Source organism: Festucalex cinctus, chromosome 17 (genome assembly GCF_051991245.1).
Source record: "Festucalex cinctus isolate MCC-2025b chromosome 17, RoL_Fcin_1.0, whole genome shotgun sequence".
In the NCBI taxonomy this organism is placed as follows: Eukaryota; Metazoa; Chordata; class Actinopteri; order Syngnathiformes; family Syngnathidae; genus Festucalex; species Festucalex cinctus.
The window spans coordinates 18085013-18109858 of record NC_135427.1 but is presented as its reverse complement, the minus strand read 5'-3'; the positions used below and the strand labels follow the sequence as shown (position 1 = coordinate 18109858).

Genomic DNA, 24846 nt, shown 5'->3' with positions numbered 1-24846 from the left:
TTTATTGGGAGGACCAATATGGCCGCCTCACTACCTCAAAAGTCTTGGCCTTTCGCCTATCCCGTCATATATATATATATATATATATATATATAGATCAGCGCACTTTTGCTGTCGTGGAACGTTCACCACATCTTGTGCGCTAAAACTTGAGTGCAGGGCTCCAGGTGGAGGGGTGGAACGTCACTTGCCTTCGGAGCCGGTTGGCGCGGGTTCGCTCCTCCACCTGGGAGACCCCGTGTGGCTTACGTGAAGTAAGCTTGTGTGAGTGAGTGGTTACAAAATAAATAAATAAATAAAAAATAAAACTTGAGTCCATTTGAAGAGAAAGAAAAAATGAAATCAAGCGGCCTTGCTCTTCTATTCAAATAGTCAACTTAAAAGTTTAATAACATCAATATCTACAAGTAGTTTGCATCAGGAAGCAGACGAATCAGAATGCAAGATGGAAAACGTACAAATCAATTTCATGGCCAACATTTTTGGCAAAGTCAAAATAAAGTTGAAGGTCATTTGATGGTTTGGTCTCAAAGACGTTTGTGGGGGGGAATTCAAAAATGTTGGCACGTCAACATCTGACCGCTCGCCGTGTGTGTGCGTGTTGCGGTTCAGTCGAGAGCGGCGTGCAGCAGGGCGGCGTGACCGCCCGCAATCTTGGATTTCTTCATCTTGGCGATCGCCTTGCGAAGGTCAGACGCGTGAATGGGACGGATGAAATCCTCCGACGGGCTGAAAGCCACAAAACGAGCCGATTGGACGGACAGCAAAACAAGATTGCCAAACAAAGGGAGGCATGACTGACCCGTCGCCATGGGCGCCGGCAGTGTGCACGAAGTCTCGGACGCACAGCAGGGCGCCGTCGCGGCACATCTCGCGAAGGTCGCTGCCGGAAAAGCCGTCCGTCTCTTCGGCCAGCTCCGAAAGATCCACCGACTCATCCACCTGCAGAAAAATGAAGGAGAAGGCGTGGCTCAGACGAGTCACAAGTGAGCGGCGAGGACGTCGGCCATTTTGACTCACGCTCTCGTTTTCCAGGATGAGTTTCAGGATTTGCTCACGCTGATGCAAACTCTGCAACGGCCACAGACAGACAGACAAACCACTGATCTATATTATAGGACTGGATAGGCGATAGGCCAAGATTTTTGAGGTGGCAAGGAGGCCATATTGCTCCTCCCAACAAACGTTTGTAGCCACACTATCCCATACATTTACACGATCCAAATTGGACAACATTTGAGACATGACTGAGGAGAAACAGCAGGTGACGCCATGCTGACTTTTGACCTCAAGTAGACGTGCAACAACATCAAATAAACTGATGGACTGATTTTCATTCATGATCAAGTTGATCACTTCAATTACTTTTCAGACTCAACAGGAAACTTTTCCTAAGTCGTCCATCAAAGGACACGTGTGATATTTTGAAGATTTTTTTTTCCCCCAACCACAAATGAAAAATTGTCAAACGTGTTTAGAAAAATAACAATCCACATTTTTGACGAGTTTTTCACGGCCGTGACAGATCAAACAAAGCAAGCATCAAGTTCCCGTTTGACTTTTTCAGGCTTTTCAAGTTCAAGTCTGCACGGCAGTTTGTGGCGCCCCCTAGGCTGGAATTGGGTATTACAATGAAAGAGGCGGGGCTTTAATATGAAGGAGGTGGCAGGATTGCTGGGAAGAGCAATGATTTATGACATTATTGTATGATTATTTTCTACTTCAGAACGAAAACCTCAAGTTGGCTTTAGCAATAACAACTAAAATGATTTCACTTCTGCTCAATGTGTTGATAAAAAATAAAATAAAATGCCAAATTGTATCGAGCAAATCTTCAAGATCTTTTCAAATTAATTTCATGTGTATCCTTCCAACTTTTGCGAGCTAGCAAACGGCAAGTGTCCCTAATCTATTGTCCTGACACTTGTCAAAGCAGCCAAATGTCACGTTAGCGCCATCATCTGGTCTTAATGCGTTTGTTGCATACCGGCTGGTTGATGTGGAACCTGGTGGGCATCCTCCTCAAGATGGCCGAGTCCAGGTCTTGAGGTCGGTTGGTGGCGCCCATGACGATCACCTGCTGACAGCAGCCAACCAGTGTCGTTACGGGGGTGGGGGGGGACGGTCGTAAACGGCAGACGCTGGCGTCTCACCTGACAGCGGTGGTCCGTGTCCAGGCCGTCCCACAGACTCATGAATTGCGCCTTCATCATGGCTGTGGCCTCGTGGTCCGAACTCGAGCGGCTCCTCAGGAACGAGTCTGCGTACACACGCATACATACGCACAAACGCAACGTCAACATCTGTCCGGATGTTGCAAACGCAAGACGCTCGTTCGTGTCAGCAATCAAGACGCATGTCAAGGATCAAGTATGTTTTTTTTTTTTGTTGTTGTTGCGCAACACTTTTGCATCCACCCCATTTGAGGAGAAACTTTTTCACAAAAAAAAAAAATTGCATCACGATTATCTCATAATGACAAAGTATGATTTATTGCTATATTGATATATGGTCACACTCCTATCACTGATCCCGTCAATTTTCAAGCAATTGGCTTTCAAGTTGTAGGCCACGCCCCCTGCTGGCTTCAGTTGAGTCAGCGAGATTATTTTATTTATTTATTTATTTTTTGGCAAGAAACCACCCGAGCGCTCGATTGGCAGTCGTGTGACTTTTTCTCAACGAGATCTGTCAGGCTTGCAGCAGAGGAGAGGAGGCGGCGCAGATGCGCAGCGTGTGGTTTGCGTTCACCTATCTCGTCGATGAAGATGACGGCGGGCTGCAGTTTGACGGCCAAGGAGAAGACGGCGGCGGCCAGCTTCTGCGATTCGCCGTACCACTTGTCTGTCAGCGTGCTGGGCTGCAGGTTGATGAAGCGGAAGCCCGCCTCCTTGGCCGTCGCCTTGGCGATCAGCGTCTTGCCGCAACCGGGCGGCCCGTACAGCAGCACGCCTGTCGACAAGCGTGTCAGGGTGAGGCTGATGATGATGAAGAGGAGCGCCGGCCGGCCGGCCTACCTTTGGGAGGCTGAAGCAGTTTGGATGTTTGGAAGAGATGTCGTTTCTGGACGGGCATGATGACGGTCTCCTGAAGCTCGGCGATGACGTCGTCCAGACCGCCGATGTCGCGCCACGACATCTGCGCAACGACATCATCATGAGGCCACGACACTCACAGCAGACGAGCGTCGCTCGACGTGAGCCACCTGCATGCTGAGGGGGTCCACCAGGTGGGCGGCGATGCTCATCTCGTACTCGGACAGCTTGACGTCCTTGACGCCGATCTGACGCATCAGCTTCTCCGCCTGATGGACACACACAAGGGAACATGGTCACCAGATCCTCCGCAATCCGACATCATGTCAACTGCCGTGTCTGTCTTCTTTTCAAGCTACAACTTGTGTTTTCATATGCTGTCAAAAATCCTCACTACAATCATTCTTTTTATGTGTTGTTTAGTTCAAAATCAATTCTTCTCCAAAAACTTCTTGCTACCAAGTGTAATTCCTTCCAAGTTTGACAGTCAACTTCAATTCAACGGTTGCAAGCACGCACCACTGATCTATAAAAATGACTGGATAGCTGATAGGCCAAGACTTTTGAGGTCGCGAGGCGGCCATATTGCTCCTCTCACGGAACGTTTCTCGCCATACGATCCTGTACATTTACAGGATCCAAATAAGACAACATTTTAGAGACTACTTGGTAAAGACAGCATCATTTATGCTGTTTTCAATTGAATACATACATTTAATACATAACTAAATTACAATTACATTAAATAAAATAAATAAATAAATGCTTTTAAATCATGAAAGGTGCTATAGAATTTATTAACAAGAAGACTTCAGACATATGACAACTTGCCTTCAAAACATAAATTATATGCTTAATGACGTTTAGTACAGTTGGAAACTTGTATTGTTTTTGATTAAAGACTAAGTGTAGTTGACCAAAAGATGCCTCTGCCAAATCTAGTATTGGGGTCTAATAAAAGAAAAAGGAGGTCTTGAAAGCAACACATACCGCCCACTTGTTCATTTTTTTTTTAACTTGTTAAAAACGAGTGAGCACCCTAGCACAAACCTCGCCCCCCGTCTTACACTAACTGCCTACGAGCTTGTATATGTCTCATGTGTACGCATAGTGCAGGCCTCTCCAAGCCCCTATCCAGCCCATTTTCCATGTCTTTGTCCTTCAGCACAGTTGAATCTAATGATCAGCTAATAGCAAGCTTTGCAGAAGCCTGATAACGATCCCGATCATGAATCAGGTGTGTTAGTGGAGAGAAACATGGAAAACAGGCTGGATAGGGGCTCTCGAGGACCAGACTTGGAGACCCCTGGTATAGCGTATAGTTGATACAACAGTCTGCTCGCGAGGTGGAAGGAGCAAGATGGCCGCCCTGTGACTTCAACGGCTTTGCACAGGCATGTATGGGCGATCGGCTATCCAGTCATTTTTATGCAGGTCAGTGACACACACACAGATCATGGTGCATTCGGGGTAAACACTAGTGATGTTACGCTCAAAGCAGATGCTCGAGACAAGTGTCGAGCACTCGCTGCAGAAGTGTCAGAGTCGGTCGTTTCGACATCTCGCTGGATTCAGTGGAACATCTAGTGACATCACGCTCGAAGCAGACGCTCGGCAAGTGTCGAGCGGTCGCGGCAATAAGGGTCTCGATCTTTTAAAAGAGAGAAAAAAAACAAAAAAAAACAATAAGGGTCTCGATACGTTGTTCCGGAGCCGTGCTTCGTTCGGTGGAAAAATCACGTGACCGCGGAAGCGAAGCGTTGTTACGTACACGCGTGTCGGCCGTCGCCGTGTCACTCCAGGTAGGGAGGGGCTTCGGGGCGAGACTGTGGGTTGAGAGGGGGAGGCTTTTGCGCGCATTGTGATTGAGAACGAGGAAGGGTGCACTGGATGAATAATATTTACGTGGAGAAAAATAAACTAGGATAGTGTTATTGCTCCAAAATTAAGTGTTCCGAGTGCATCTTAGCAGTTTGTGTTTGTTTTTTTTAAATGAAAAAAGTACTGAAGCCTTGAGGAACGAACCCATAACCTTCAGATTGGGTGACGGCCACGCTCGGACCTGAGCCACGCCACTCCTGCTGTTTTGCTGGTGTCAGGTCCTCGTACCGCGAGATCGTTTTTGCTCTGTTTAGTCACCAGAAATACTTTATCCTATAGTGGCAAACATCAATACTAAATGGCTCACATGATAAGAGTGTCTATCTACCAAGCTAAAGGTCTTGAGTTCGCTCCTACACTTTATTAACTTTTATATATATATATATGTATATATATATATATATATATATAAATAAAATGGTAAATTGTACCCAAAACCGTCCTTGTAAAATTTACAATATACTTTTTTTCAAGTAAATATCTCTTCCCTTTATTTATTTTACAGTAGAGGAGAAGTTAAGATTATTACACAATAGATTAATTCACAATTGCACATATTGTAGGCATTCATTTACACACTATATACACTAATTTATAATATAAATCAAATCACAAAAAATATCTTCTCCAAAGCCGGAGAGGTCATATATAACCGACTGAAACCAAATGCTGCATAAATTATGTTTTTATGAAACACCCAAATCCCCGTCCCAGTGTCACAAGCATTTTATTCAAATACCATCATCAGTTTTCTGTTGCACAAGTATTTCACGTTTTCATTTAAAACTGACACAACAGTATCTTATTTTTTAATTATGCTTTTCCTTTTTGCTGATTTGTAAATAAAATATATTTTCGTCCAGTAGATGTCATGTCACCACACTGAATTGTGTCAAATGCCTCGAAGCACTGAACCATTTCAACAAAATTGCTTCAGTGGTACACAAAGCAGTGGTGAAGCAGTGTCATGACTCACCACACTGATTCGTGGCAAATGCTTCATGACACTGAACCATTTTGACACACTGCTTCATATTGATTCACTGATTCAGAAAGCTTCGGTTTCTCCATCACTAGAACACCGTTTAGCACATTCAGCATTTTCTTCAATGAACTTTTGAACATGTTGAGAAGCCAAAAGGGAAATGAGGCTGAAATGTGGATAAATTGCCTAATGACGAACATATGATGTAATCTTCACATCAGCATCCACGCATACCTTCACCCACATACATGCGTGTTTGTTTTTGTCTGTCTTACTTCAATATTACTCGTCAATCAAAAGGCAATCGGCGCTCGCTTGGAGCGATTTTGCAGCCGTCTGTCTGTCCGCCTCGTGGGTCAACTGACCTGTTTCTGCGCTTCCACCTTCTGTTTGCGCGTGGGGTCTATGGCGTCCACCATCCACTTGATGGTGAAATAGGTGATGGCTCCAAAGATGGTGAGGCGGAAGAGCAGCCCCACCACCTCGTTCCTGCCCAGGGGCCGCGCCGCCTGCTCCACCGGAAGCTCCCGCAGCACCATCCCGTCACGATGTCACCACGTCTGCCGCCACTCTACCTGGCGCACAAAATCCAGTCCAGGTCAAAAGGCCACGGCCACATCATTGCATGTATTCTTAAGGCCATTTCAAAATGATATTTTGACACAGTCGCAATTGCTTTTCTGTGAATACAGCAAAACTCATTGAAGATAACACCAAATAAACACAATTGTGCCGTTTTATTGTATTTTATTTAAAAATTAGAACAAGCTACTTCTCCAACAGAACATGCTAACTCTCTTTTGATACACTAACTTACCTTATTGTTAGATTAAGATGCTTCTTCTTTCTATGCATGAAAACATCAACGTAAACAACAAAGCCTTTTGATAAAGTACTTCACATATGAACAATAGTCAACATTCTCTTGTGGAACAAAAATAGTAAAAGTAGTATGAGTAACCTGCTTCTGTAAAAACAACAGAAATGTGTCAGCATGTACCACAAATCTACCTTTCCATGTAGCTAGCTATTGAAAAATTCCTTCAAATTTCAAAAGCGAAAGTAGCCCGCCTCGCGCCTTTCAGCATTAGCATTAGGATGACCTTCCGGGCTACATAGGCCACAAAACGGTTGACCGAGGCGGCAACGTGACACAAAACATGCTAGCTGAAACCACCGTAAGCCAAAAGAATCCAAAAATAGAACTGACTAGTGCGTCGAAACGTACAGCGTGACGGTGTTCGTCAAGATTCCTTCTTGAGAGTGCAATGCGGCCAGTACCGGTGGCGGATTCCGGAAGTGAGCTACTGCTTCGGTTTCAGTCTTCGTCGTCCTCGTCGTCTACCAGGTCTAGAAGGAACGACTCAAGAGCTGATGTCGCCATCTACAGGCCGCGGAGTTTCACGGCACAATGACGTCTACGTTTACGTGTGACATCATAGCTCCCAAGAAAAGTCAAAGATCTGGTTGAGGCGAGGGCTCCAGGTGGTGGAGTGGAACCGTCACTTGCCTTCGGTACTGGTTGGCGCGTGTTCGCTTCTCCGCCTGGGGAGACCCATGTGGCTTACATGAAGTAAGCTTCTGTGTGAGTGGTTAAAAAAAAAAAAATCTCCCTAAATAGTAATTTATATGTGAATGGTCCGAGCGCAACATGATTCTAAACGCAAAAAAAGGTCAGAGTGGCTCCATACCAAATGCAGCTTTCGGACGCTTTTAGAACGAAAAGTTACCATCGTCAAAGTGCACCAATGATCCACGTGTTAATAGGAAATTATGCTTTACTTCCGTTTACAAAACAAAGGCGAAAAAGTAATCGAGAGCTCTGATCACTTTATTGCGAAAGTCCGTAAAGGAAGCGTATTCGCATCTCGACTCGGTCTGTTGGAGTGCTTTGCTCGCTACTTACCAACCTTAACTTAAGGCAGTGCCGTTTAACGTTTTCTCGTCGTCGCGTTCGCTTGAAAGCACGGCGAGCAAGCAAGGCGGCGGCCGCCGACGCCAACACTCGCTCGCCCCTCCTTCTAGCCTCGGATGTTCGGGACTTGAGCAGCAGCAGCAGCAGCAGCAGCAGGAGGAGGAGGAGGAGGAGGACCTGGAGGGCCAGGCTCCAAGTGCGTGCAGGCTGGAGGCCCCGACGCCTCTCGGCGGTTGTGAGCCACATCAGAGCCGCGACAGTTGGGCAGCTTGCGTCTTCTGCGGACGTCTCCGGCCGAGAGCCGCCGGGGACCCACAGCGTCCGATTTTGCGGGCTTGGGGTGGCCCGCCGACGTCCTGCTGTCCTCATCCTCGGTCGTCATGGCAGCAGCGCTCATCAAGGAGATGGTCAGCAGAAAGAAAAGACGGTACCAGGAGGACGGCTTCGACCTGGACCTCACTTGTATCCTTCCTTTCCCGCAACTGACGACGGCAGGAGACTAGCTGGCTAATGCTAGCACAGGCACCTTGTGGATCAAGCGGCTAATGTGCTAAGCTAACATTAGTTAGCACTAATGTCATGACATGAAGGCAGAGAATACAATTCAATCATTCTTTAAGGTCCACCGAAGTGGAAAATTGTGTTGGGGCTCACCAAATTAAAAGACAATTAGTAAAAGCTAATGTACAATAACGGCTAGTAAAATGTCAAACACTTCGGAACGTACGTGTGACGTCATAAGAATTTCCTTCGTTTAACCAGGTGAGGCGATTGACATTTGAGCGTTTCTCCTAGGCCCCAACTGGCTGTTCCAAATGAAAACAAATGCTGAATCGCATGTTCAACATTATTCGAAATCAAAATAATTTGTCTGTGAACAATGTGACGTCATCAGCAGGAAATGATATAATCAAGCAACAACGGCTCATTACCTCCAACCCAAACATTTGGCCCTCCTTCCGCCTGGCCAAATGTTGCCAAATATGGCCGCCAGGTCGGCCATATTTGGCAACATTTTTTTATTTTTTATTTAATTGAGCGTACATACGTGAGACAAACAATCTCAGCATTGGACTTTGGCAACAGAAATGACGCTAAATGCTTACACACGAACGTGAACATTGCGGCGGCAAAAGAAGAGGCCTGAGTGTGTGCTGCCCTGTGGTGGCAAAGGAGGCATGGCCTGACCTTAGCCAGCCCCAGACATCTACCCCAACATCATCGCCATGGGTTTCCCCGCCGAACGTCTGGAGGGCGTCTACAGGAACAACATCGACGACGTCGTGCGGTCAGGCCGCCTCCTTTGCTGGCTCCCAACATTTTTTTTTTTTCCTTCTGCACACATTGACGCTTACTTTGTCATGCAGGTTTCTCGACGCCAAGCACAAGAGTCACTACAAGATCTACAACCTGTAAGTTAGTCAACACGCAAAAATCCAACGCATGTACGCACAATGACGAGACGTGGTTGTGTGTGCGCATCGGCAGGTGTGCGGAGCGACATTACGACACGTCCAAGTTTAACTGTCAAGGTAAGATGTACCTGATTGGATGGCGTGCTTTCTTGCTTGGGCTGTGACGTCATATGCTTGCTTGGGCTGTGACTTAAAAAAAAAAAAAAAAAGGAACGATTGTTGTGTCATGTGAACTATATAACACAACTTGAAAGGACAACGACGTCATAAAAACAAAAGTGAAATAAGAATACTATCAACTCAAATAGCAACAGAAAAAACATTAAGAACAAATAGTGAAAGTTCCAGTGCATTTTGGCCTCTTGGGGGCGGTGTGGTGCCGTGCATCCATTGGGCTACACACTTAAAGTGAGTACAGAAGAAATTTGCAATTGAATTCTATGAAAATAATTAGTTTTTCACGCATTGGGAAGAATTTGTGCCTTCACGTAATGTTATCTCATCTGTTCGTTATTTAAAGGAAAAACACAAGGTCGATTCTAACTTCCTGTTTGCATTTGCTAACTTCCTGTTGGCGATGTTTTAAAAGCACCATGTTTTGTATTTAAATATACAGTAGATGTCATTCTTAAAGTTGCGTATTAGCTACACTTGCGACAAAATGTGCTCATCATGGTGTGAAGTGGCCTGGCGTTAGCATTAGCGTTAGCATGTGGTTGTTTCCCCGCAGTGGCAGAGTACCCGTTCGAGGACCACAACCCGCCGCAGCTGGAGCTGATCAAGCCGTTCTGCGAGGACCTGGACGCGTGGCTGAGCCGCGACGAGCAGCACGTGGCTGCCATCCACTGCAAGGCGGGCAAAGGTCGCACGGGGGTGATGATCTGCGCGTACCTGCTGCATCGTGGAAAATTCCGCGAGGCTCGGGAGGCGCTTGACTTTTACGGCCAAGTCCGCACGCGCGACAAGAAGGTGAGCGGGCGCGGATGCCGTCGACTGCGTTTGGCGTGCTGACGACACACAAAGCAATTTCAAAAACACTATTATTTTAAAGAGTTTAACCCCCACACACATTTTGACACTATTTTTTGGACACATTTGATGAGCAACAGGAGTGTAACAATATCTCGATATTGCGATAAATCGTGATACTTTGTTTCCTGATAGATTATCGATACGCCTATGCAAGTACTGTGATATTTGTAGTGAATATACAGCCACTATAACTGCTCCATTGTTGACTTATTGAGTAATGACTTGGTGGGCCACTAGGGGGAGTGCCTCATAAGAGTGCGAGGGAAATGGATGCAAGTCTTCAGGTAAAGAAGACTCAGCGCTCTTTGACTTGTGTTTATCTGTCCAGCAACTCACGCACTTTTGCGTATATTTCTATGAAAAATGTGGATTATATCTTACATTTTAACACATATTTTATATTCAGACTTTTTGAAGCGCACAATTTCTGAGTAATAATATTGATAGAATATTTCCGTAATTTTATGTATTTACTTTTGCAACGTTGCACAAAAAATGGTGTCAATTTAAAAAATGAAACAATTGACAATCATGTTTAAATGTGTCTTGCGTGTTCGACGACAGTTACAAATAGGCGTGTTTTTGATTTCTGTATAAAAGTTTAAATGTATGCTCAAGGAAAATATTGACTAAATTGTCAATTGTCAATGTCAACTAAAATTGGATTAAAAGTCAAATACAATCAGATGACTAAAACTTAATTTTAGTCAAAAGACAAAGTAAAATGTGTTGTGAAAACGAAGATTGCTTGAGAAACGCAATCAATCTCAGCAAAGCTCATTCATGCGTAATAGCTTAAAAATCTGATGAAAAAATTTTTGTTTTTGTTTTTCTCTCTCACGTTTAGGGCGTGACCATCCCCAGCCAGCGTCGTTACGTGTCGTACTACAACACGCTGCTGCAGAGGCGAGTGTCGTACTCGCCCGTGGCGCTTCTCTTGCACAAGATGCTCTTTGAGACTGTTCCCATGTTCACTGGCGGCACCTGCAGTCAGTACCCGAACACACACGCACACACCTTGAGCTCGACCTCGCGCTTGACCTTGTGTTTCCGCCGGCCGGCACGCAGATCCGGTGTTTGTGGTGTACCAGCTGAAGGTGAAGATCCACACGTGGAACCCGGCGCAGACGCGTCGCGGCGACAAGCTGCTGCTGTTCGAGCTGCCGCAGCCGCTTCCCGTCTGCGGTGACATCAAGGTAGAATTCTTCCACAAGCACAACAAGATGATGAAGAAGGTAAGAGGCCGGCTCAAGTGGGCGGGGTCAGGTGGCGTGCGGTCTGACGTGTCTGTGCGGGTTGGTCAGGACAAGATGTTCCACTTTTGGCTCAACACTTTCTTCGTTCCCGGGCCGGATGAGGAGAACGGCCAGAGCGGATGGTGGCGGGACGGCGCATCCGACGAGACTCGCCACCAGCGGGAAGGCGGCGACCGTGACGACGACAACCACCACCACCACGACGATGACGACTACCTGGTTGTGACTCTGCTCAAGAAGGACCTGGACAAGGCCAACAAGGACAAAGCCAACAGGAACTTCTCACCAAACTTTAAGGTTGCCATCATCTATAACTTTGATCCTTTTCAGATGTGCATTTTTTTTTCTGCTGGGCAAAATGTCTCTTTGCTGATTTGGACTTTTTTTTTCCCCCCCACATAAGAACATTAAAATGCCAGGAGAAAATGACTAACATGTAAACTAGGGCTGCACGTTATTGGAAAAAAATGACATTGCGATTTTTTTAAATTTTTTTTTTTATGGGGAAGGTGGTGGTCTGCGATATATATTGCGACATTAAAAATGGAAGAATTTTCATGGAAGAATTTTCACCAGATGACTTGAATAGCAGTTTGGGAAGAATTTGTTGAACTCACCATGACACTATTGTATTCATATAAATAGACTGGTTTCTATAGACCACTTTGGTTTAGGGGTGGGCGATATAGTAAAAATGTTATCACGATTCTTTAAAAAGAAATTCTTAATTTTATCACAATTCTTTTTTTTTTTTTATACATATTTTTAGACTAATCTTCACATTTCTGAACATTCTGTAAAATTTAAAACGTATTTAAAACCCTAAAAAAAAAACAGACATCTTAAGCCAACTAAGCTTTCTGATCAGGTTTCAACTGAAAGTGCATTTTTTATTTTATTTTTTTTTAAATCAAATGGTGCAATGAAATTAAATGGTAATGAACAGCCTCGGTTACTTTAATTACAGTGCCAATGGTGTATGAACAGCGCTTAACACCACAATAGAAATTGAAAATGTTTTTTCCTCAAACTATCGACAAAAACAGTTTGGAATGAGTTAGCAAAATAAATAAAACACAGATTTGGAAAGTAGAAAACACTGTTTACGACAGCGTTTGCTCGTCCACGAAGTTAACAACTTCTCGTAGGTGCGCGTGTGGGCAATGTGGATTGTGGACGTGTCACGGCGCGGGGAGAGTTGCGTACCCGTTGGCTGTCGGTGCCGAGGTGGCCGCGGCCGGCCCGGGGGGGGGAGTGCAAATGGAGCCGGCCGGCCCGGCCGCCTCCCCCGGACCCTGCGGCTCCGGGCCACCGCGGCCGGAGCTCCTGCGAGCGTCCGAACGTCATTTGTTTTGGGGAGTCGTGCGGAACCTCACGGATGCTTCGGGCTCCAGGTGGAGGAGTGGACACATCAGCAATAGTATGCTTACTTAGCATTAGCATGCTGTGACTAGAGGAGTGGAGTAAGTTTGTGTGAGTGCATGCATGGAGGTGGAAGAAAAAAAAAAAAAAGAAAAAAAAAACAGATGCATCATGCATAAACCAAGCTTGAGTCCGCATGAAGTTGACCCAGGGAGCGAGAGAGGTGGCTTGCTACCTTTATGAAGCAAAACAAACGTTTGCTTGCTCTAAAAAAATAAATAAAAACATTGCACGTCTTGCGATGTTTTTATGGGAACATCTATGGGTCCAAAGGGGTTACAACCCAAATATGGGCAATATTTAGCTTTTTTTTTTTAAGGCAATATTTAGCTTTTGAAAGGTCATGTACACGTGCAATAACCCAAATATTTGTTTTTTTTTTTTAAACCACAATTAAGACACCTTGGTTGCCCCCTTTCATAACCCAAATTCTTCTTGAGCATGTAAACGCATTTGGAATACCTCGATTGATCAGGTCATTGTTTTTTGCTGCACGCATGTTCGCTATTTTCTTCGTCTTCTTTTACACTGACTTGATTTTGCAAGGAATGTTGGTCTATGTAGTCCTGACGCGTATGCACAGCTCCGTCCTGCTCGCTAAAAGCAGCCTCCCTTGAAGACATCCATTTCTCTGCTGCCTTTTAACATTATTTTTTTGTCTTTACGGTGACTGAAAACGACACACTTACTGCCTAGATGCACATACAGTCAATACAAGTATAGAAGTTGATGCTTGTGACGTGTAACCGGCTGTAAACAATCAAGCCGGCATCAACAAACATGGACGCTCGCAGCAAAGGAGCACACGTCTGAAGCGAGGAGGAAACCGACTAACTTGATTTTGCGTGCTCAGTGACATAAATAGAATAGAACATATTTGTAAGTTAAAAGTGCCAATGACGTTATTTAAATCATGAACGGAATATTCCAATGGAGCATGTAAACGGGAGTAAGTCTGTCCCGCATGCTTGTCAACGTGTCTTCGATTGTTTCACAAAGCGCAATTTGGTGTGGAACCGCAATATTGACGGCATGGAAACGTAGTCGCTGTTCCTTCACTCTTTACTGCTGATATGGAAATGGAACAAAAGCAAAAAAGTAGAGGTTAACTTCAATGATTTCTGCGGAAGTAGTGAGGGAAGTCTGCACATTGTTGTCCCTGACACAGACTGCGCAATTGCTCCTTTAGGTCAAACTGTTCTTCACCAAGACGGAGGAAGGCGGCGGCATCTGCGAGGCCAACAGCGCGTCGGTGACGCCGGACGTCAGCGATAACGAACCCGATCACTACCGCTACTCGGACACCACCGACTCGGACCCCGAGAACGACACGTTGGACGACGAGCGCGAGCAGATCACCGACGTGTGAGTGAGCGACGACAGCATTTCTCATCAAGCGATCCTTCCTTGCGCTTCCTTCCTGGCGTTTTACCTGCACGGACGCCCGCCGGCGCCTTCCATTGGACGCTTGGAGCCCGTTTGCTGTTTGGGCGGCTCCCAAAGCCGAGACGTGACTTTCAAGTCAGGCGGCAAACATGATCTCAGGTCGGGTCCGAGCGGAGCATTGTCGCTTTCTGTTTGACTCTTTGTTTTTCAAAACGCTGTCAAGCCAATAAAAGCAAATATTTATCAAGTGCGTTGTTTCCAACAAACCAATCAGATGACAAATCAAAACAAAGTGTTATTGATCACCCCGCCGAGCCACTTCCTGTCACATGACGTCTGCGAAGGCATCGAGCATGCTCAGCGCCGACACCAGGCAGCCGTCGAAGTTGGAGTGTGTGAAGGCGTCGCCGGCGCAGACCAGCAGGGGGCGCTCCGACAACGTCATGTGACCCGAGCAGCCCGCCGCCGCGCTGGTCACCTGACACGCACACAGAAACATTTTGCAAAAAGCTCAGCCTCATCGATTAGACGCGTTTGACGCGAGTCTGACCTGTGAGTAGCGCCACTTGTGGCACTTGATGCTGATTGGCTGAGGCAGCGAGGGGAGGAGCCGCTGGAGCTCCTGCAGGATGATTGGCTGCACTTCCTCGATGTCACACTCAACATGCCGCAGGCCGAAGGGAGCACCCGTGTGGACCACCAAGGACGGCCCGCGGCTCGCGTCCGCCTCTGGACACGTCCACAATGTTATCGTCATGGTGACCGTTTAACCGAGACGCATGCATGCAAGTCACCTGTGGCGTGTTTGCGAGGCTCCACGGCGGCATAGCAGATGACGTTGGCCTTGTCACCATCGTCATAGTTGTTGTAGTAGCGGATGGCCCAGGGCACGCCCACGTCGGCCCCGGGAGGGAAGAAGAGCGCCAGGGCGAACCGCGACGAATACGACACGCCGCACAACACGTCCTTCTGCTCCGACGACATCACTGACAGCACAAACAAAAAAAAAAAGAGATGCACCGATACTGATGCCTCATTTGAATGGAGCACCAAAACTGACACAATGCAATAGAAATGCATGACGAAAAGTCAAAATGAAAATATACAAAAAAAAAAAAAAGTCATTTGAAAATCATACCCCCCAAAAAATATATAAATGGAAATAAATATATATATATATATATATATATATATTAGTGATGGCAAAATGAAGCCCCGTAAAGCAGTGAAGCCCTGCAGTGAAAAGCGTCACACACACGTAGGGGCTTCAAGATGATTCATTTCCTCGACTACGCCATCATGTGGACAGAAAAATGTATAACATGCTTGGTGCACGCAATAAAATGGTGGGGTGTAATTTTGTAAATCATGCTCTAAATACAAAAGAATATATATTTGAAGAGTGTTTTAGCATGAATTGTTGTGTTACTTTGTCTATGTTTGTGCTTATGCAACAAGTGAAAATGTGAAATGAGGTAAAATAAAGTGCTTATTCATATTTATTTAAAAACAATATTTTTTCCAAAGTTTTTGGACTCAGGCGGTTTGTTTGTTTTTGCAGAGAATTTCACCTCCTTTGGGAAAAAAACTCTTTCACATGGTACTAATGAAGCAGGGGTGCATCGATATGAGATAGCAAGTTTGTATAGAATTGGACGCGTATATTTCTGTGATTCCAGGACTGAAGGGGACTTTCAACTGTGAACAGAAAAATGTGAATTTTATGTGTTGTCACATTTTATTTTATTTTATTATTGGAATCTGTTAAAATAGTACTATAATTGCAGTGCATTATTTTCTGAGGTGAGATCTGCTCAAAGTGCTCCAGTCCCAAACAAGGGAAAATCTCTTTCTTGCTGGTTCCATCGCAAAAAGAAGCTCGGCAAATCGAATGCCAAAAGCAAAAAAAGTAGCGCAATAAGGGACCCGAAAACAGAAAAAGTGAAGGGGAATCCATAGCGTTTCTTTGCCGCTTTTATTTCGAACTACACTCAAACCTAGCAAATCATTTCCTGAATCAGTCACGTGGTACACCCGCTTCGCGGGGCTTCAAACGTCATCACGTACGTCATCGACACACGCATTGAATCGCGGTTCATGAACCACTCATCTGCATTACTCGGCACACGCTTCAGGGATTCGACCCGAGAAGCACATCACTAATATATATATATATATATATATATATATATATATTAGGGGTGTTAAAAAATCGATTCGGCATATATTGCGATATTACATCGCGCAATTCTCGAATCGATTCAATAGGCAGCTGAATCGATTTTGAAACATCCATTTTGATGGAAAAATTTCAACAAAACATCGTACTTAGGGTTAGGATTCACGCCTTAAGCATGGAAGAATGTTATATTAATGTAACATTAAGCCTTAATATTTTATTTCAATGCTGTTCAAAGAAGAAACAGATTACAACCTGCTTGTTAAATACAGTGGCTGACAGTTATGACTGAAGTTTCAGATAAATAAATAAATACATTTGCAAAAAAATCTTACAGTGTACTTGTACAAGTTTACTGATTAGTATTTTCTAAATTTGAGTAAGAAATATAAAAAATCGACTAATAAATTTGTATCGGGATTAATCGGTATCGAATCAAATCGTGATACGAATCAAATCGTCAGATACTAGGCAATTCACACCCCTAATATATATATATATATATATATATATATATATACACACACACACACACACACACACAGAGAGAGAGAGAGCTATTTACACACATTTGTATTTCATTTTTGAAATATATATATATTTTTTACATGTTTTTAAATATAATTATTTTCAAGTCATATTTTTTAGATCCATTTATTTATTTTTAATATTGGCAGTTTTGGTGCGTACCGCTAAGTCGAAATGTATTTATTTATAGAAATACATATTTTTTGTTCTTTTTATTTCCATTTATATTTATTTTTATTTCTTATCCGTTTTTATTTTCGCTTTTAGTCATTTATTGGTGTATTTAGTCCTTTATATCTTTTGAATGTTGTCAGTTTTGCTCATCCATACATTTGAAGTTACGGCAACACTTGAGAATTGACAATCATTTTGCTGTATTATGATATGAAAATGATGTTTGCCAAACATGTGGTGAGACGTTTGAAGCGGGCTCACCGTCCTGCAGGTCGCCTTCAAGCTGCAGAATTTGCGGGACGGGGATGGTGAGGAGCACGGCGTCAAACTGTCCGCCGCCGCCTTGCTTGCTGCGCACCTCCCAGGAGGCCCTGCGCCGGTACAGGCCGCTAGCCTGGCGCTCGAACAACACTTCAGCTCCTACGCCAGCACGCCGACAGTCACAAATTCAGAAGCCTCGTCCGAAACACGGCAAACGGGACGGCGAGAAAACAGGAAGTGGCGACTGACCTGACTGTTGCAGAAAGTGTTTGACCACGCCGCTCATACCCAGCGGCGCCACGTAGTCCACGCCGCCGTCTTTTTGGCGCAGACCCTCCACCGGGCAGTCCAGCGGACGCAGCACGCCCGCTGCCAGCAGCTCCGAGTAGAAGCTGACAAACATTTGTGAGGCCCCGCCCACAACAGTCAAGCAGATCAAACTCATTGTACTGGTTACAGTTCAGATTGATTGGCTGACGTCTTTGTTTAACAAATGAGAAAATTGACATTCATTTGATGCTATTTTTCATTGTGCCATTTAAGCAATACATTTGGTCTATAATAAATGTGGTAACATTATTTTTCATGTACAATTAATAAAAAAGTCATTTTTTTACTTGCTGTCGACTGATGATGACATCGCCTGTGCCAATGACCAATCATGGCTCAGTTTACTGACCAAACCCAGAAAACAGGTGAGCCATGATTGGTCGTTAGTACAGGTGATGTCATCATCAGTCGACAGCAATTAGAAAAATGACTTTTGAAAGATATTCATTGTACATGAAAAATAATGAAGTTATCACATTCATTCTGGTCAAAATAAGAACTGTTCACTGCTGAAAAATGTTCAATGAGTCAAGTATCACTTGCTACATGTGGAGGTCTTTTTGGAAAACGATCTCATTGTTTTTGGTGGGGGACATTTTGTCTATGAAAAGTGCGCGTGGTATTGGTGACTGCTTTTACGACAAAGTATTTCTTGGCGATCTCAAGCAGTGACGTACGGTGACGGTCGCTGATTTGGGAGCGATCGTTGACAACAGAAGAAGAAAACGCACGAGGGCGGGCGGAGAGTACAAAAACAAACAAACAAATGACGGTGGCGCTTACCTGTGGTGAGAGTGCGCGTACTCGCGCGTAGTCGAGATGTACTGAGCTCCCAGGTCAGCCGAATGGGACGAAGGGTCGGGAGGGCGGAACGTCGACATCCTTCCACCTGCGTACACGTGACCAGATCCGCATCAGCGATCCCACTCATCACGCAACAAGAAGTTCGTCTACTGACCGGCTCCGCGGGCTTTGTCCCACACGACGATGTGGACTTTTCGGTCCTTCAGCTTCCTCCTGAGCAGGCAGGCGAAAAGGCTGCCCGTCAGACCCGCTCCCACCACCAGAACTCGCGGCGGCGACGACGACATTTTCGGACGCCGCCGTTCTTCGTTCCGAGCTAACAGGAAGTAGTCGCGCCGCCACCGGAAGTTACCTTGTGTGCGCCGCAACTGTAAGTTAAAAAAAAAAATAAAATCAAACGGGGTCAAAAAAAATCCACGTCTTCGTCTTCCCTTTGTTTTTAAAATTTGCCTTCACTGACTGTTTATCTGCGAATACATTTCAATCTCCTTATGTTGCGGACTAAATTCACAAATGTTAATACGTGAACCAAAAAAACACGTTTGAAAATGAAGGCAAGCGATAGATTGGAACTAATAGACAATCCACATGTGAAAGCACACAAACTTTTGTATTCCGGTCCTCTTTACATTTCTAGAATAGAAGAACCTTTGCATATTTTTGTCACCCCCTAGCGGTTGTATTTGGTTCTATGTTTCTAAAATAAATAAATAAATAAAACCACAATGCGCGTATATTTAGACCAGCCTCTTTTTTTCTTCGTAGTGGAATTTTCGTCGTGAAAGGTTTAAAAATAAATAAATACAAAAAAATAAACTTTTTAAACCATTACCTTGATAGACCCATTTTATTGAATCACTATCAATTTGTGTCCTTCTTGATGGAAAATTTGTCAAATAATTGCAAATTCATTTATATTAAACTCTTCAGTCGAAAGGATCAAATTGCTTCCTGTTTTATTTCAAGTTGAGACCTTGTCCATTTCAATAAAAACACAAACAAAATCTTCACTTTTGTTTTCTGTATAACTAGTGTTGACAATCGAAAAACAAGTGTTATCTATCATTAGCATTAACATTAGCATGAGCGCAAATGTCAATCGTGCTAGTACAGTACTTAAAGATTCCAGGAGGGAAAAAAAAAACAAAACTCGTTCAACTCTTTTTGTGAAAATACACCCAATTGCTGCAAAGTCGACCAGGAAGCTTGACAGAACTGGTTTGAATCTGTCCATCATTTTGCTGTCAGCAGCCAATCAGCAGGTGGTGGTTGGAGCTCCGTATGGCCAATAGCCATTTGCTTCCCGTTTGTTTGCACATTCCATCCGCTTGAACTGATTTCCCATTTGGCGGCTGTGGGGCCGATCGAGACGCGTTGGAATGGAAACAATCAACAGCTTCCTTCCTCATTTAGAACACAACACAACAATTCAAAAGTGGGAGCAAGACAGCAGAATAATGTTAGCGAAGCATGTTCATCCTCCCCGCTTACACCTTATTGTCAAAACCAGCAAGAAAGTTCCAGGATGTCAACTTCCTCCACAATCTTGATGGATGTTTTTGGCACAATTTCATTTTTCAGCGCTGGTGCCAAACGCTGCTATTCCTGTGCCGGCCCACTTGATGGCGCCACCACAACCATCTGCCGGATAGCACCAAATGCAAATGACACAAAAAAAATAAATAAATAAATGAAAAAAATAATAATTATAAGTTGCATTTTGTCTTTCTGCAACAGGCAATAATAACCACCTCTTGCCAATAATCACTTTTGGGGGGGGGTTTCAGCCGTCCTTGAAAATACAAAATAAAAATGTAGCGGCATGGCCTGGCCCACATCCCGCGGTTATGTGACAGCGGCAGACCAATCAGAGCTCGGTGTTGGGCGTGCGCCCTCCGGTCGCCGCCCCCCCGCACGCTTCCGCGTAGTCGCATCCGTCCAGCAGGTGGCGGTAGGCGGCCCGTACGTCGCGATACAGCGGCGCGTCGTCATCGGGCAAGGCCGGGAAGCGGACGGGCGCCTCGTTGACCAGCAGCTGCAGGCGGGGACCTCTCGCGCAGTCCAACAGTACCAACAGCACGTTGGCCGCGTACGGCACCAGCTGGCTGGAACGGAAACGCCGGCCTGCGGACGGACAAACGCACACACGTACGTCACAGCGGCTTCCAGTTCGGACATCGGCGTCGCTCTTACCGTGCTGCGCGTGGTAGTTGTCTGCCGTGGGCGAAGTCTCATCCTTGTAGAGGCCCAGCAGGCCGAGGAAGGGGAGGAGCGTCTCGGCGTGGCCAATCAGGATGGAGGCGGGGTCCGGCGGCGCGTCGCTGGCCCTGCTGACCAAACCGTCGTCATTAAATGGCCGCCGCCGGTGGCTTTTACTTGGTGGCGTGCGTGCGTGCGTGTTGTGGACCTGCGCGGCCATCCGGCCTTGTCCAGCGTGCGGAAGACGTGATGGAAGAGCGGGCAGCTGGCCAGCAGGTTGATGGCGTGCCCGTGCGCACGCTTCCAGAACAGCTTCAGGTCGCACTTGTACTCCATAACCTGCACACACCACACATGCTTCAAGAGTGCTGAATGGCACGTCCGTGCCGACGCCGCTGCCATATTGGATGTGGCCGAGAAGACGGTGTCTCTCAATGACATGTTGGACACGTGCAACCGTTACACTCATCTCAATCTATGAGATTGAAATTATCTCTCTCTCTCCCTCTCTCTAAATGCCCCTACCAAATCTAACATTGGATTCTAAGGAAGTGAGTGATAAAAGACAAGGGTGGTCTTTAAAGCAGAACATACTGTCCAATTGTTATTTATTTTTTTATTTGTTTAAAAAAAAATAGTGAGCCCCCCGCCTCTGGCCTTATACTAAGTGCCTACAAGCTATATGTCTCATCTGTACGTATAGCGTCTAGTTTATACAGTAGTAGCTTGCTAGCAAGGTGGGAGGAGCAAGATGGCCGCCCTGTGACTTCAACGGCTGTGTGCTCGCTTCCAGAACAGCTTCAGGTCACACTTGTACTCCATAACCTGCTCACATTCGATTCAAGAGTGCTATAATAATAATAAATAAATAATAATAATAATAATAATTACATTAATTTAAAACTTAAATGACCCGCTGACTTAAAATCATATTTAAAAATCATCCCCAAAGGCTCATACATTAAATTCATTACAAAAGACTAAAGCAAACGATATTTTTAGATTTAGACTTAGACTTGACTTTATTGATCATTTTCGGATGGCTCCCTTTGATTTCGTTAACGAAATTGTTTTGTTGAATTTGAGTTTTTTCGTTATTTTGAGTTAACTAAAATAACCTTGCTCCCAAATTGGGATTGAATTTGGTGAACACAATTTGGCCCAATTGGATTGCCGTTAGCTGCTAAGCTAACTTTGAGACAAAGTTGAATTTGTCACATTTGTTTGTTGACATTCAAAATGTCCAAAATGCCAAAATGCCAACTGACAAATGAGGCCGATGGCAAACGGGAAACGCTTGAGCGCCGCCATCTAGTGGCGCTTGTGCATCACTAAAGTGTTGAAAGTCACAGCGGAGGCAGCGTGAGAAGCTTCCGCATGGAAAATCTCCACAAGTCGGATTGGTATGCATGTGTGGCATGCGTGCGTGCGTGCGGATGGCGCGTAACCTTGGCGTCGTGCGTGTCAAACAGGAAGCACCACGGCGAGCGCAGCGACTTGATGGCTAGCTCGTACGAGCAGAGGAAGAAGGCCGCCTCCAGCAGATCTACGGGGAGACGGACGCCGTTATTTCATCGCCACTTGCTTCTCCTTCTCGGATGTTGGTGCACGTCGCCACGGTAACGCGGGCACATCGCCACAGCAACCTGGCGTCAAGTCGTGGAGCGGAAGGCCCAGTTTGCCGGCCACCTTCTTCCTCAGCGCCGCCATCTCAGGGCCGCGCTTGAACTTGTGGACCTCGGCCAGCGCCGTGCGGTTCTTCTCCACCCCCTCCACGTAATCGCGGCAACCGTCAAAGGCGCGCAGCAGCCCGTCGTCCACTTGGTGGCGGTAGTGCACCGCTGAACAAAAGACACGCAGGAAGTTAGCGTGCAATGTTGCCTGCATTAAGTCAAGTCATTTGGCCCAATCGGACGATGTTTGAAGGCCAATAATCGGCCGATTATAAATCGGTGGCCGATGAATCGGTCGGGCCCTATTTGCGCCGATGTGGAAATGTGGACGAGGTGACGTTACGTGTGACGTTTGCGGCAAGGTGGAGTCCGTCCTGGAAGGCCTCAACGCTGCTGATGCATCGATGCTTGGAGCTGGTGAGCAGGCGGACGCGGCCCCCGCGCACAGACTCCTCCCCCAACATGGACGGGAAGGCGGCGGCCAGACGCGTGGCCAGCTGCCGAAGGTCCTCTCGGCCTTTGGCCGCCAGCTGACCTGCAGTTAGTTAGTTAGTTGGATTGACATTATAATTGGAAAACATCAACATTGAGATATTGGCCCATGCAATATGCATATTACAAATACATGCAAACGTTTTGTACAGTATACTTTGAAATGGATTTCAGATAGACAGCGCAGCAACATTAAAGGCATACTTGATTCATTTTCAGCAGGAAAAAGTTCAGATTTTGTCCACAATTAATTTGATAACTTGATTATTTCTCATGTACAATTAAATTGATACTTGACTCAAATTTGATACATTTTCAGCAGCAAAAAGTGAATATTTTGTCCAGAAATTGGTAACATAATAATGATAATAATAATAATAATAATAATAATAATAATAAAGTGAAATGGGTAATGACCAATCGGGGCTCAAGGTGGAGGAGTGGGACCGTCACTTGCCTTCGGTGCCGCCTGGCGCGGGTTCGCTCCTCCGCCTGGGAGACCCCATGTGGCCTAGGGTTAGCTTGTGTGTGAGTGAGTGGTTACAAAAAAAAAAAAAAAAAAAAAAAAAAAAAAAAAAAAAAAAAAAGGGGGGGGGGGGGGGTAAAGAGTAACGAGCAATCACGGCTCACCTGTTTTCTGGCCTGGGTTTGTTCAACAAACTGAGCCATAATTGGTCGTTACCTTCGTTACCTGTCTCCTCAGCACAGGCGAGGTCATCTTCAGTTACAGCAAGTGGTTACAGCAAGTGGAAAAATGAGTTTTCAAGGAATTCATTGCTCATATACCATTAATTCTAGACAAATGTTGCTATTGAAAATGGCTGAGAGCCAATTATTCGAATTCGGCCACCTTTTTTTGTCTGGATTATGGAAACATAAACACAAGATCGGTTGCAAAAACGTCAAATGAATGAGTGAGGAGCTGCGTGGCGTCCCTCGCTCACCGTCCATGTCGTCGGTGTACCACATGTCCCAGCGGCTCAGGACGTCCCGCATCCAGGTGTCGGAGTCTTGGTCACGCTCGCCTTCTTCCGGACCCGATCGGACCTGCCGGCCGTCCCGTCGCTCTCGTTCTCGCCGCAGCAGGTCGCTGAGCTGTCGGATGGCGCGGATGTTCTTGACGGTCGGGTAGCGGCTGCCGTGGCGGACGAGGGCGGTCAGGTGCACCGGGGAGCAGCGTTCGCCGCTCGGCGCCCTCAGCAGCGAGCGGTCGGCGTCCGAGTCGGCCAGCAGGCTCCGGTAGGCGGCGGAGGAGTCCTCGTAGCGGGTCTTGGAGCAGAAGTGAGCAGCGAAGTCAGGCACGTCCACCGCCGTCGTCGTCGCCAAGAGCGCAAAGACAACGGACGTGACGACGAACAACATTTCTTAGGCCGACACAACACAAAACCCTTCTGGAACTTTTTTTTCTTGCTGCGTGTGGGTCTTTTTGCGGCCGCCGCAAAGTGCCGCTTCTGCCTTTTGTTGGTCGTGTTGATCTTCCGGGTTGATGACCTTTCAACTCTCGCGCTCGCTTGAACACAACCCTTCCGGATTTTTTAAAATTTGTTATAAGGATTTTCTAATTACGATGGACGATACAAAGCGAGCGATAAAATGGCAGACGAATATTATTGTTTATTTTAGTAAACAATCGATGAAAATGTGACTAATCAATGCACAACAGCCAAAGTGCAAACTAATTGCAGCAAACTAATTGCAGCATTAACTCTTTAAATCCCACGCATCGAATCGACAAAAAAAACGGTATAAAATGAAGATGCTGCAAGTTCGTTTCTATCGTTTTGTCTCGTCGTCTCAGTACAACTAACACAAGGCAGGTCACGTCCGCTTCCTGTACTACAAAATAAAAGCGAAAGCGAAGTTGCTCCTCCCAAGAAAA

At 45.6% G+C, this 24846-nt stretch overlaps 4 protein-coding genes across 15 annotated transcripts; 1 reads left to right on the top strand and 3 right to left on the bottom strand.

Moving 5' to 3' along the window:
• Positions 1-352: 352 nt before the first annotated feature.
• Positions 353-8752, bottom strand: atad1b (ATPase family AAA domain containing 1b). Of its 9 annotated transcripts, none has more exons than XM_077503540.1 (11): positions 7112-7681; positions 6719-6748; positions 6267-6476; positions 3206-3304; positions 3018-3138; positions 2752-2952; positions 2154-2260; positions 1988-2080; positions 1021-1071; positions 803-942; positions 353-729 (listed from the first exon to the last, which is right to left on the bottom strand). In XM_077503540.1, the coding sequence occupies exons 3-11, from the start codon at positions 6438-6440 to the stop codon at positions 609-611; spliced, it is 1107 nt and encodes a 368-aa protein (XP_077359666.1). In that variant the 5' UTR covers positions 6441-6476; positions 6719-6748; positions 7112-7681; the 3' UTR covers positions 353-608. The 9 variants fall into 9 exon arrangements, with proteins under 9 accessions (XP_077359666.1, XP_077359665.1, XP_077359667.1 ...); XM_077503539.1 differs by having other exon boundaries at positions 7130-7681; XM_077503541.1 differs by having other exon boundaries at positions 6267-6472; positions 7130-7681.
• Positions 7383-14574, top strand: ptenb (phosphatase and tensin homolog B). Of its 2 annotated transcripts, XM_077503532.1 has the most exons (9): positions 7389-8278; positions 9020-9104; positions 9184-9228; positions 9305-9348; positions 9962-10200; positions 11111-11252; positions 11332-11498; positions 11568-11816; positions 14131-14574. In XM_077503532.1, the coding sequence occupies exons 1-9, from the start codon at positions 8197-8199 to the stop codon at positions 14308-14310; spliced, it is 1233 nt and encodes a 410-aa protein (XP_077359658.1). In that variant the 5' UTR covers positions 7389-8196; the 3' UTR covers positions 14311-14574. The 2 variants fall into 2 exon arrangements, with proteins under 2 accessions (XP_077359657.1, XP_077359658.1); XM_077503531.1 differs by having other exon boundaries at positions 7383-8278; positions 11332-11816.
• On the bottom strand, positions 12022-19140 carry rnls (renalase, FAD-dependent amine oxidase). 2 transcript variants are annotated; one of them, XM_077503546.1, is made up of 8 exons: positions 18758-19140; positions 18583-18688; positions 17719-17861; positions 17470-17628; positions 15122-15313; positions 14878-15056; positions 14634-14805; positions 12022-14542 (listed from the first exon to the last, which is right to left on the bottom strand). In XM_077503546.1, the coding sequence occupies exons 1-7, from the start codon at positions 18888-18890 to the stop codon at positions 14653-14655; spliced, it is 1065 nt and encodes a 354-aa protein (XP_077359672.1). In that variant the 5' UTR covers positions 18891-19140; the 3' UTR covers positions 12022-14542; positions 14634-14652. The 2 variants fall into 2 exon arrangements, with proteins under 2 accessions (XP_077359672.1, XP_077359671.1); XM_077503545.1 differs by lacking the exon at positions 12022-14542 and having other exon boundaries at positions 14555-14805; positions 18758-19138.
• A 402-nt stretch (positions 19141-19542) lies between these two features.
• On the bottom strand, positions 19543-24805 carry minpp1b (multiple inositol-polyphosphate phosphatase 1b). Of its 2 annotated transcripts, XR_013279471.1 has the most exons (8): positions 23912-24805; positions 22819-23010; positions 22449-22643; positions 22251-22348; positions 21011-21141; positions 20797-20930; positions 20355-20727; positions 19543-20244 (listed from the first exon to the last, which is right to left on the bottom strand). XR_013279471.1 is itself a non-coding variant. In XM_077502688.1 (7 exons), the coding sequence occupies exons 1-7, from the start codon at positions 24327-24329 to the stop codon at positions 20471-20473; spliced, it is 1425 nt and encodes a 474-aa protein (XP_077358814.1). In that variant the 5' UTR covers positions 24330-24804; the 3' UTR covers positions 19543-20470. The 2 variants fall into 2 exon arrangements, 1 of the variants encoding a protein (XP_077358814.1); XM_077502688.1 differs by having other exon boundaries at positions 19543-20727; positions 23912-24804.
• Positions 24806-24846: the final 41 nt, after the last annotated feature.